The 13,028-nt window shown below is 41.0% G+C and overlaps 1 protein-coding gene and 1 long non-coding RNA gene across 4 annotated transcripts in view; one reads left to right on the top strand and one right to left on the bottom strand.

Moving 5' to 3' along the window:
* LOC101945420 (uncharacterized) overlaps positions 1-6,881 on the bottom strand; it is a 36,484-nt gene extending 29,603 nt beyond the window's left edge. Inside the window, exons 1-2 of one of the 3 annotated variants that reach the window (XR_010601374.1) lie at positions 6,631-6,881; positions 6,503-6,546 (exon numbers count right to left, since the gene is read on the bottom strand). This is a non-coding gene — a long non-coding RNA (uncharacterized LOC101945420). Of the gene's footprint in view, positions 1-6,502 lie in introns of all 3 variants that reach the window. The other 2 variants (XR_256825.4, XR_010601373.1) reach the window with 2 other exon arrangements.
* A 3,029-nt stretch (positions 6,882-9,910) lies between these two features.
* The window catches only part of GATB (glutamyl-tRNA amidotransferase subunit B), a 57,964-nt gene continuing 54,846 nt past the window's right edge, over positions 9,911-13,028 (top strand). Inside the window, exon 1 of the mRNA XM_005307359.4 lies at positions 9,911-10,619. Coding sequence (XP_005307416.2) covers positions 10,462-10,619 — 158 coding nt within the window. The 5' untranslated portion in view covers positions 9,911-10,461. The remainder of the gene's footprint in view (positions 10,620-13,028) is intronic.

Genomic DNA, 13,028 nt, shown 5'->3' with positions numbered 1-13,028 from the left:
CAAAAATAATCTGTACATGATAAAAGTGGCTACATTGTAATTCAACTTGCTCAATTTATATCATATTATAATTGGTGTAGGTTCCACCTTCACCAATAAGTGGTACTGTATTTTAGCATTAAGTGTACATTAAATAATGTTTTTGAGACATCTTTTGATTTTTGAAGTCCCCCTGCCCAGCTCCACTCTTGTGAAAAACGGTGTTGCCAATTTATACTGAGACATATAGTTTTGACCACTGCATCCCTACATCAGTTAATTTTGTGTTCCTTTCCCCATAATGACTCTGAATCCCCAGCCCCAAATGAGCTAATTTTGTGCTCCCAGCTCTCAAAGCTGCCCAAGCTACCAGCCCCACAACTCTGCACTAACCTTGCCTCCCAGCCCCATATCTGAAAGGCAGCTCCAAAAGGAATTCGGCATTAGAGAAGAGAAAGGAAGAGTAGACAGGAACTATCCCATTTTTCACAGTGGGAGATGGGTTTATTTTACTCCCTTCTCTCATACCCCTCTTATGAAAATGGCATTGGCTGCTCCCTTTCCCCACTTCTGTACGGAAAAACTTCTCTGTGCTCCTGACAGGAGGGGCCAGACTTCTGTCTGCCTCCTGTTACAGTTCTTCCCACGACTTGGGGAAGCTAGCCAACAAGAAGGAGACTTCCCCTGGGTAGTCTGAAAACCATGTGAAGGGTGGAGGTTATTTTCACTATTTAAAACCCCAGCCCCTGTTTTCTAATGAACAAATATGAAGGAAAACCCATAACTAATAAACATCATTGGGAGCCCACTGCTGCCCCCATTGCAAAGTTTCTATTGACTTAAATGGGAGCAGGATCTGGCTCTAAATATTTAGGGCATATTTAGCTCTTGACTTAATATTTTGGCCTTGGATTGGTATTTGTTAAATCTAGTATCAAAGTGCATCTGCTTTCCAATTTTATTACTTATAAAAGGTTGAAAATTTTGTGCTGCCTTGAGGGCAACAGTCATATGAAGAGTTATACATCAGCACACAAAATGTATCTGTCATTGTGATGCTTTCCTTTTCTGCTATATTAAAGGGAGCAAGGTGTAGAGGTGGAGTGAGGAGGAAGGGGGAAAAGATTAAGCACTGTTATTATTTTTCATGATCTGAGATTTGCCCTTAAATCTCCAATTATGGGAGCAAGATTCTCTGTGTAGAAACTTATTAACCTATCAATCAGTAACTGGTGTGACATTGAAGTGGTTCAGTTCCAGTAACTGATTGGTAAATTGCAGTCTGAAGCCAAACATTTAGGAGATGTTCCTGCTTTGCACATATTGGAGCATTTAATAAATTGGATAATCTTTGAAGTTTCTATTTCATCTTTGCTTAACACTATCCTGCAGCACGTGCAAGGAATTCAGTATGAGCCAGCAGACATGGCAGTTTCTCTGTGTGACAAGGCTGATCTTGCAGACCTTGCTCTGACAAAACTCCTATGGACTTTAATGAGAGTTTTGCATAAATAAAGTCTGTAAGATCGGTCCAATGATTGCTGCAGGAGCTAGAGCTAAAGAGTTTGTATCTTATAGCATGCTTCAGGACTTCCAAGATAATTTCTGAGCCAACGAATCCACCTCTGGTATCTTTTTCCATGTCCTTCTTCCCTTTGTCTCTCCTTTCCTCTCCCTTTAAACCATTAAAATTCATGAGTGGGTGTACCTTGTACTGTATCTATTACAGTAATATGTTCCCCTATCTCCTCCTCCTGATGTTAACCATAGTAGTTTGAGTGCTGGTAAAGGTGTACGATGTCATCTCTGGGTTTGTCCTATAGTAATGCCTAAGATCTATGCTCCTTTCTCCACATTCTCTGCTACTGTGTAGACCAGAGAGCACCTTGGTGGGAACACTGGAGGGGCATGGGCATCACCAGTCTTCTTGACAACACAGTATATTTGGAGAAGAAGAAATACACTAGCAGTCACTAGAGCCTACATAGAGTTTTCACCAAACCAATTATTATGCAGCAAAACCTTAATGTTAGACATTGAGTGCAGAGGCAACTGTAGAGTGGAAGGCTGCATGGTGTACCAGGCATTGAGGGCATACTTCAGTTTATTACTTACTGTGGTACGAAAATGGAAATTTAATAAGAGCCCACGATACTGGAGGAACAGCACAGTTAGGGGCATAATTACTCTTTTGAATGGAGGTACAGGTATGTTTGATTTGTTAGTTTATTTGGTACATGGATGAAGGGGATTATGCTCTGGGTACCGATAACCTGGGTGTACTGAAAGGCTCAAGGGAGTGGTAACAAAATATAGAGGGTTAAATCCTGGCCCCATTTAAGTTAATGGAAAAACTCCCAATGGGGCCAAATTTTCAAACAAAACCTTTTACCTTAGTTCAAAACCAGGCCAAAAAGTGCTGAAAGTTCTTACCATCTGACGGCTGCTCAATAGCCTATGTGAAATGACTCTATTGTCAGTGGACAGCAGTTCATATTACAAAAACCACCACTCTTTGCACTAGTTGGCAGTTTCAGCATAAAGGCCAAGGGCTATGGAGATGATGTTGCCAGTTAAGGATTTAGGACAACATGGAGGAGGATGTTTTCCATGTTGTACCTGTTTTGTAGCTAAACAAAGGAGCTTGTTGCTCAGGGCTGTCCATCTGGCACCATTCATACGCACTCAAATATTCATACAAATCAATTCTTTGGGTGATGAATTAGAGTAAACAGGCCTACACATCATGGCTATGAAGTAGCCACTATCAAGATGAGAAATTGATAAGCCTTTCTGTATCTGGGTGAAAATGCTGTCTGTCCAGCTAATCTATCTTTCTAGGCATTTATACCCCAGTCATCACTGTGGTATCTGAGCACCTGATTTTGGGTGGTAGGGGAAAAGCCTGTAGGTGGAACTTGTAGAATAAAGGAGTAGCTTCAAGAAGTCTGGTCAAGAGCTTTATCATTCTCTCTTTGTTCTCAGGAGAGCCCTGTTTACACCTCTTGATTACAATGTCCACTATCTAGGTCAGCAAAGTTATCAAACACGTATCCAATATAAATAAATTATATAGTATGCATCAAAAGCAATGCACCTTACTGAAGGAGAAGGACAAGTGACTTTATACGCCTGTCTCCTACGGTCATAAGTAAGGGAATCTTTGAGTACAATTAAAATCCTTGGGGCCAGGTTCAAAGCTGCTGACAATGGTTATGTTAGTTACTCAATGGGAGTCAGTGTAAGCCAGTGTGGTCCAGATCCACAACTGGTGTAAACTGGTAAAGCTCCACAGAATTCACTGTAGTCAAAGGAGCTACTTCAATTTACACCAGCTGAGGATCTGGCCTTAGGAGTCAAAGGTGGTGTAACTTAAACACGAAAAAGACAGATGCAAGGATTTGTAACAGAAAAAGCAACTAACAGGAAGGTGTAAGACCGCTCCCCTTTCTAGGTTTCAAAGCCCAAGCCACAACTTCTACATGCTGTCTATAAGGCTATTTTTAGAGCCCTAGCATGAGCCCTGCAAGCCCAAGTCTGTCCACCCAGCCTCCGTCTTGCTCACTCCAAAATGCTGTGTAGACATACCCAAGAGAATTACAGTGGTGCCTGAGAGGGGCAGAAGTGATATTAGTTTGAAAATTTGTTTGAACTTTCATTTGGACTTATTTGTGTTACCCAGAAGGGGTTTAGACTTCATGTGATTGGCTGAAGGGCTAAGCCACGGAATACCCAAAGGGGGAAGATGAAGGCTGGGAAGGCTGAGGGAGAACCCAGTGGGGTGAGATGACAAAAAAAGGCCCTATGCAATGCTGCGACCAGAGACGAGGGGGTGCCCATGAGGTGATGATGCATTATTACAAACACCTATTAGGTTCATCTTCAGAATTTGCTCTTTTCCTTCATTTTACCTTATTCTACTAAAAAAACAACAACAAATAATCAGAACATTGCAACTGGTCAAGAGTTTTTAATTCTCATTTCTTATTGCTTCAGAAGATTAAAAGCAATCATCTGTGTTAAGTACAATAAAGGCAGACTCATCAGCACAGTGCTAAAGCTCTAGAGTATCATTTTCTTTTATAATGTAACCTCTTGAAGTGCTTGTAACCTATAAATAATCCTGCATTTTACAAAAACTCCTCTATGAAAAATAGCACTGGACTGGGATTTAGCTCTTGAGACTATTTTTAAAGTTTGTAATTAAAAAAATAATTTTAGATTAAAATAATACCATTATTATAATGGCTTACCACAAGTACTGTGTTGCTTAACAACTCTTTCAACCAGTTCCTCCACCTATTTCATATGAGACAAAGTCGTTTTTAACACAGGGAAAATACTTTGATGTGTATTTCTGGGATCAGTGGAATTTTTCTTCTTAAACAAACTTAGTATTGGTCTTTGTGTCTATTTTTTCCTTGGGTGAGGTTGTCAGCTGGAATCTTAAAACTGAAGCTTTGAATAATTTGTAAGGATGTTGTGATAGACAATTCATATTTCAAATGTAGTTTGGATGGTATAGTTTGTCTGAAAATAAATAGTTATGATAAGCCATAGGACTGTGTCACAGTGGCTTTAGAAACAATGAAAGGTTAGGATTTAGACTTGTGCCTTGTGTAATAGCACTTAGTGTTTTCCCTTATATCCAGAAGGTCATAGGAGGAAGTTCTTGATCTAGGCCTGTGTTATATGAAACCATATGCTGCTGAAATCTTATAGCTTTGACCTTATATATCAAGTCATAGTCTGAAACAAGAGTTGTAACAAGAGTTGTTGCTCTTAATTTAGGAAATATATGAGGCCTCAGACATAGTTACCAATAACAGCTCTTTGCAACTACAGTAAAAAATAAAGAAGGGGGAGAAAAATAAACAAAAATACTAGCAAAATATAAGGAAAGAGGAGAAAGAGACAGTGTCTTCAAATCCTCCACACACCTTCTCCTTTCACTACACAAAATGAAAAATGGGGAGAGGGAAAAACAGACAGAAAATAAGGAATGTGAAGATATTATTAAAGGATTATTTTATGCAGATACCACTACAACTGAGACTTAGAAGCACCTAATAGACTTACAAATATTTGTATCTGCTGAAACTCTAGATCGCTTCCTTTTATGTGTTCCTTCAGGAACTCATGAGGATCACAAAACAAATTAATTAATGTTTCTGTAATTTGTCCACTTTGGTCACTGTCTCTGCTATATCAAAATATAGCTTCCTGGAATACTGTGTAGTACCTAAATATAAATCTGATATTGTTCCTGAGTTCCAGTATTTTAGCTCAAAGACCTTTAAACATGGGACCAATACCATAGGGTGTGGTCACCCTAAAAATACCTTGGGTTCCCCATTAAAAGGAATGGATGTCAGCTGGAAATCATGTCAAAAAAGCACTAAAAGCTCACCAGATGAAGAGGACTGCAAATATTGTGCATGTCAAGTAACTTAGTGAAAGAGAAGAAAGAGCTTCAGTGCTGCTAAAGATGCTGGGAAAACATCCCTATGCCCACAGTATTTGAATACCTTTCTGGAGGAGGAGGGGTATTTGGTTCTACTTGGTCAGTAGAGATACTAGGTTAGATATGGCTGAAGCTCTACTCATTGTTGAGTGAAAACAGTGGATCTGTGCCCAATTATGCCATCTGTGAATTTGACCATAGGGAATAGTCTGATGGCTTCCACAGGTGCAGTGAGGACAACAGTACCTCTGCCCTATCCAAGTAAACTGAAACATAAGGAGGGCATTGTGTCACAGGAGATTATCTTCTACGGTTGCCAGATATTATTTTCCAAACTTAGGGTTGCATAGAATGCAAATTGCAGGGCCTCCAACCTATTAAAAACAGCACTCAGATAATTAAAGGATGGAGCCAATGATCTTATTTCCAACCAAGTTAAATTAACCTCAAATACAAAATATACACACACCCACCCTGACATGTTAATTTGGAATGTAAAAGTCCGCACGGAACTGCTGCAGGGTGAGGCCAGGGATCTTCGTACCAGAGGCACATCCTATGACACAGCCTGTGAGGACTACTTGACCCACCTTCTGACTTTTTTGTTAGTGTTGTGTTCATTGTATAATATCATTTGATAGCTTTTTGTCTTAGTTTAGCTTGGCACCTTTTTATGATCAGTAGTAGCACTTTTAATAAAACAAACTGGTGAGATGAGGCACTCGCTGCCCCAGTAAAGAATACTATTTCATTTATTGCTATACTCTTCCATGCTTTGTTAGAAGATCCCCTCAAACCTGGAGGCCCCATACCACCCACCTACCTCAGCGTGTGTGCATGCATGCAGAGACTTGATTAGTGGATCATACAAGGCAACTATTTTAGCTGCTTATCTGCTGTGGTCAGGAAAAAATGCCCTCCCTCCCTTCTCCTAATATAAGATATTGCCTAATTGGTTAACTATTTTTTTTACTTTAGATACAAAAAATATCGGTCACTGCAGGAAGCATGATGAGTTGGACCATGGACTGATCTGTTATGAAAAATCCTTGTACTTACTAGCCGAAAATTGCAGGATGTGAGGAGAGTCTTCCTTGTTATACCTGTAAAAAAAAAACAAGATACAGGTGTGGTTTTAGGAGGTATAGAAGCCTGAAAACATCCCTTACCACAGTTGGTTTCCATACTCAATAATCATCTTCATTCCTTTTCCTTGTACGACATTTGGTTTTCAATAGACATGGGATCCACTCTTCCAAAAGCCACACCCTCCACTTCAGAATATAACAGAAGCTCCTGCCTGTTTTTATTCCACATGCTGAAATAAGACACTGCAGACAGCCTGTGAGCCATCCAACAAATACTTGGGCCTGAATACCCCATTCCCTGATACGCTACAGGGAGATCTCCCAGTCCACAAAAGGGATAAGAACGCATGCTAAACATAGCTTACAAGAAAGCAAAATTTAGAGCAGTCAAACCCTCTAAACTGAAATTCAGGAAGATCCTCTTTCAAATAAGTGGGTGTGTATGGTTTAGATGATACACTAAGTAGGGCTTTTGTCCTACATGAAATTCCAGTTTCCTCTCAGGCATCAGCTACATTCCAGTAGTAATAAGAAGTTCAGATTCACAAAAAACTGACCCTTCGGCTCTCACCAATAGGGAAGCCTACATGGTTAGTACAGATCTACTGTCATGCGAGTCTTTACGCAACACTGGAGATACCGTGCTATTCCAAAGCAGGACATGATCTATAAACACATTGTAAAGTGAATGTCACTGACTAGGGTACAAAGGAACAAAAAACACGGAGCCCTTTACCTCAAAGCAATCTGCTAGGAAAGACAGTTATTCCCTGCTTGCCTGCAATTGATCAGCATCGTGTGCGTGAAAGAGGGCCAATCAGAAAGATTTTTTAAAATGGGATTTTCTGGGAAAGGAAGCAAGAGGGTGTGTGGGGCAGCTTGAAGCACAAACACTGGGTCTTTTCCAAAACTACTATTTAAGTGAAAAAGCCACTGAGTTTTTTTGGGGGGATGAGAAGGTTGTTGAGGTGTGGAAGGTGGATGCCCTTTTCATCCTATTAAGTGGCCCTTTCCCTTTTTCAATTATATACTCAAAGAGGAGAAATCTGCTAGAGCATAGCAATGCGGGGCTTTACCTAGCATGGTTTTAATATTCATAATGTTTTAACTTCTTACTTATTATTTGTGAAATCTTCTACTACACCACAATACTGGGCTTAAAAGAAAGTACAATAGCCAAAAACTTGCCATTTTCCCACTGGTACAAACATAACCACCACATTCAGAAGTGTCTACTTTTACCTACCACTCCCTAAAAAGCAGCAAATAATTATAAAATTCAGACGAACTTCTGGAGACAATGGTGAAAGGAATGAACTTGTTATCAAAATATCATTACTAAAGCCTCATCCTCCAATGAGTTTGCCAGGGGCTGACCCCTGCACCTGCATGGAGCCCCATTCAGCTCCAAAGGGGCCCATAGGAGACCAGGAGTCTGCCCATACAGAGTTTATTGCAAGATAGATAAAATAAAACTTTAAAAATAAAACTACTGATTAAACAGCACTGATCTGCAATTCAAGTTAGGGAATCTGAACATCCCAGGGCACTACTGCAGGGGATGATGCACAGGGACAATGGACCTTCTTTCTTCCAAAAGGGACACTGAGCTGCTGTGTCCAGTACATCTTTGCTGCAAGGATTTTTTTATTTTGCCTCATTATTTTCCGCTCATCAGTTTTTGCGGGGATAATGGGAATAATCCCAGAAACCAGCACTCCCAAAATTCTGGATTGTACAAATAATAGAAATAAATACCTACTAAGCATACCTCTCAAATGGTACTTTTTACAAGGAACATAGAGTCACAGAATTTATGGCCAGAAGGGATCATCTAATCTGACTTCCTGCACATCACAGACCACCTACACCATGCAGTACCAACATACTAAGCTCAACTAAAACGAGTCCAAAGTATGACAATCCCCAGGATACTCGCCTGTTATGCATCACAGGTAGCAAATAGCTGGGATCAAGGTGCTTGAGTGCCCGAGGCTCCCACAGTAGCAGGGAAATGATTAACTGAGATACCCAAATATGGCAAGTGACCTGTACTGACACTACCGAGGAAAGCAAAAAACCTCTAAGGTCACTGTCAATCTGACCTGGGGGAAATTCTTTCCTGATCCCACTTATGGCAATCAGTTAGAAAAAAAAAAACCTCCCAGAATGCATTGGTGGGGGGAGGGAAATCCCTTCCTGACCCTGACAGTGGCCGGCTGAAACCCTGAAGCATGAGCTTTAGGAACATAAAACATAAACTGGAAGTAAGCCTGTTGAGCCCTGCCCCTCACCATCACAATCAACCCTGTCATACCATAGCACTCATAAATTTGTTCAGCTCTCTCTTAAAATTAATTAATATCCTTCTCACCTCACTAACTCACTTTTTAATTATGTATATATAAAAACCAGAACTATGGAACCAAAATAATAGAACATGCTATCTTTGCTAAATAATTTACCCTCCACAGTTTTCTGAGCTTTTTGCAGTCACAACTTCCTTGCATTCTATTTTGAGGTTTGGCAAGATGAGAGGCAGAAGGGTTGCAAAATACTAGCTGGTGTCTATGCGTACCACTGTCCTCTACTGGATGAAATCAGACCTGCTCAAATGTTTGTGACTGATTCTCTTTTCCTAGCAGTTGGCCTACAAAAAATGATATAAACAACAGCTAATGACTATTCCCATTTAAGCTCCACAGGCCTGTGATCTAGAACAGAGTTGTTAATTCTATTCTCCAGGCCCTGTAGCTGTATAACTAGCAATTGTGATGTTTGCATAAGTATGTGACAATGGACGATTATTGTTATTATTTATTTGTATTACAGTAGCCCTCAAGGCCCTACCCTGATCATGGCCCTATTGTGCTATCTTACATGTAATAAAACAGTCCGTCCCAAAGAGTTTATAATCTAAACAAACAAGATGGGCACAGGGTGGGAGGGGCAGAGAGAGATGACATGATTTCCCCAAAGACTGGCAATGTAAGGCCCATGCACAAGTTACTCTGTCTTTGCCTGTGTGGAGCCAGGGGTTAGCCACAGAGCAGCTTGCATTATCAGTGTTTAAGTGATTTAAATTAAAATATGTACATAACTATAAATAAATCAAGGTATTGGGATTGCCTTCTGTTCTAGGATCTCCAGGATTGCTGTTATTTTACATAGGATGAGCCTGCATACTGCAAGCACTGTAGAATCAAGTATCAAGGCTTGTGAAACCTCTTGATGCAATGCACTAATGTCTTTTGGCACCGTGTGAAACTGTCCTTTGAGAGGGGTTAACTGGCAATCTTATGGGCCAGGAGTCTTTCGATTATAAAACACAGTTTTGTTAGATTGGCCCTTGCCCAGAGCTAACAATCCAGAGCAGTTGAGTATGGGCTCAGAGTAGGAGGGGGCCGATTTGCAGCTGATCAGAGATAGAAGGCCAGAGGGAGAGAGATGATGAGAATTTATGATGCACAATCTTTTCAAAGTGAAGTCCACGTATTTCCAAACGTTTAACGGGAGGTGGGCCAGATATCTGGATGCGAACTCTGCAAGGAGCTGGAGCCCGACTGGCTCCATATCTGTAAGGGTAAGTCCCAAATCCCTGGAGCCTGAGCTTTGGGGCTCTGGATCCAAATCTCAGTTCGGGGAGCAGGGTGGCGGCTGCTTGTGCATCAGGTGAGGCGCCTCCTCTAGCAGAGACACAGCCCTAGGTCTTCCCCAGGTCGCCATCCGTGGGAGCGACCAATTCTTTTGATCCTCCCCGCGGGACTCCAGGGCAGAGCGGCGGAACGGGAGCAGTTGGCTTCGCCTGGCGGGAGTTGTAGTTTTCCCTGCCCTTCTCCGCCCCGCAATTTCTCCCCCGAGAGACTACATTTCCCAGGAGGCGCCACAACCGCGGCTGGGTCAGCTGATCCATCACCTGTCCTGAGCAAGATGGCAGCCTCCATACTGCGGCGCTCGCTTCTAATTCCGCGCTGCAGAGCTGGGGATGTCGCCGCCCTGCACAGTGGACCGAGCCGGAGAAGGGCGCAGGCCCCAGAGCCCATCGCTTCTGGCCGGAGAGCGGGGAATTGTCCTGCGGGAGAGCGCGGGTAAGGCACAGGTTACTGGGGGTAGCGATAGCCTAGCGCAGAGTGCGCGGCTACAAGGCTAATAGGTTTCGGTCCGGCACATGCGCACCCCCATCGCTCCCCCTGCGGGATATTGCTGTCCTGTTTTCAAAGCCCGCGTTCCCTGCACACACACTGTGCCCAATATCCCAACTCTTCACTGTACCCATCTCACCACCCTGAAACTTCTGCCCCAGTTTCCCCGCCTCCTGCTATACTCCCCAATATCATGCCCTTATTTGGATTCCCCCACCGTTTCACATCTCATTAATAGTCCTCAGTTATTTTCAATATCAGCTCTCAAGTTATGTACCCCTTCCCCTCCAGTTTCATAACCTCACCACCCAAGTTTCCCCCTTCCTTTTCCCAGTTTCCCACCAGTTCTAGTAGATCTGACACTAGAACATCTTATTCCTGTTGCCAGAATAACTGGTTTTTAAGAACGTTCAGAATCAAAGGAGATTTTGGAAGCTCACCACCTGCCAGGATTTGAATTCGGGTTTGTTCTTTTCCTGCACCAGTTGATAATTTAAACATTATTTAACATAGGCATCAGGTGCAGTTGTATGCTACAGTGATTGGCTTCTTAGATAAACCTAATATAGATAAAGCACCGTACAGAATTGTGGGGTCTTCCTGTTCAGGGAAGTTGCAGCTCTGATACAATCTGATGTTCATGTAGAGACCTTTGCACCTGAGTGGAAACCAAGGCTCTGACTATGTGCATCTGAATGCAGGATAAGGGCCTTAATGCAGAAAGCTTCTGGGGAAAAAACCACTATGTTAGAAGGGAGATTTTTAGGGGATATTTTCAGGTCAAAGTATGCCCAACATTTAGGTAAAAATAAGCTTTTTCCAAACTTGAGTCATGGAAATATTTCCATGAAATACTTGAAAATCCTAGTGAAAATCATTTTAAGCAATCATTTTTCTGCAGTGTTTGCAAACCAAACATTGCAGTATAGTTGTGAAATTGATTAGGAACAGGCTATAAACGCATATGAAACAGATCAGTTGTTTTTCAGAGTCTGAACTGAGATCAGAGGTTGAAATGAGAGGTGGTAAGTGAGAGAGGCTAAATTTCCACCTATTCACAACAAAGAAATGAGATGCCACTCTCAGTAGATTGTGCAGGTACTTGTAATTTCATCACACCTCTACTTTTGTGTGTACTTTGATCAACAATGAAGTAGTTTAATGTTGATATTAAAATTGACATAATTGATTCAAAATTAAGATTCTGTTCACATGAGTGTAAGCTGTCCACATTCATTAGAGCTATTGTTTCAGGTCTTCTGCAGATATAGACAAATATCATTGGTTTCAAACTTAATAGCTAGATACAGTACTTAATTTTTTTTTTTTTTAATGAAACCTGAGCCTTTGGAGCATAACACTGCAGCCACCATAAACAAGTAACTGCCTGCCAAGCCACCACAAGCCAGTCCAATATGATTCCTTGTTGAGATAAATGCAGAAAGAAAACAGCATAAATAATGAAAGCAAAGTTAGGTGCCCTAATGATGCAAACTCTTACTCATGTGCTTAACTTTACTATCATGAGTTGTCTTGTTAATTTTGTTCCCACTGGTTTCACTGAAATCAATGGGATTTCTCAAAGTAGTAAAGTTAAGCACCTGTAAGAGTTTTTGGATTTAGGGCCTTAGATATTCTACCTGCTGTCTGAAACATAGCTAATGAGCCTTGTTTTTACAAATATGATTTTGTAATCTCAGTCAACACATGGAGAAAAACTATTTGTTGTAAAATACTTTATTTAAATTCCTGAAAATAATCCTAAGTAACGATATTTCCATCCCATTTATTCAGTTTTTGGTAGTGATGTAGTCGGTGGTTGAAGGAGAGAGACAGAACCCTGAACTCAAGTCTTGACAGCTCAAGCTTATTGTGTTCACTTTTGAAAGAAATGCTGCATTTGATGTATTTGTTCAATGTTTTTCCATAGCCCACTTATCGACTACATCTAGGTACTTAATATTGCTTTAGTATCTTGTTATACAAACCTGACTTCACCAGTGAAATACTATATTTGTGTCACTTCATTTGTACAAGGCCAGATAATTACTCTCAGAAACTGTCAAGCAATTCACACTGTGAAGGTGACCCCCATCTCTTGCCTATGTAAAGGTTATGGATGTGAGAATTGCAATTACTTTTCAGATGATATGTAGAAGCTCATTCTTGTGGAGTATGTTCAGAGAGCAGTTGCTCTCCAGTGGAAATTATGATTTCTTTATTATCAGACTATTAATATTTATGCTAATACAGTACAAACCTTTTCCAACTTGCATGTGATTAGCTGATAATGTATACATAATTGATATGCCACCTGTTTGTTGGAGACTTATCAAAGTACATTAAATGCAATTC

This window comes from Chrysemys picta, chromosome 5 (genome assembly GCF_011386835.1).
Source record: "Chrysemys picta bellii isolate R12L10 chromosome 5, ASM1138683v2, whole genome shotgun sequence".
NCBI classification, from domain to species: Eukaryota; Metazoa; Chordata; order Testudines; family Emydidae; genus Chrysemys; species Chrysemys picta.
Note: the sequence above shows the minus strand (reverse complement) of the source record. Positions and strands in the feature narration are given on the sequence as shown.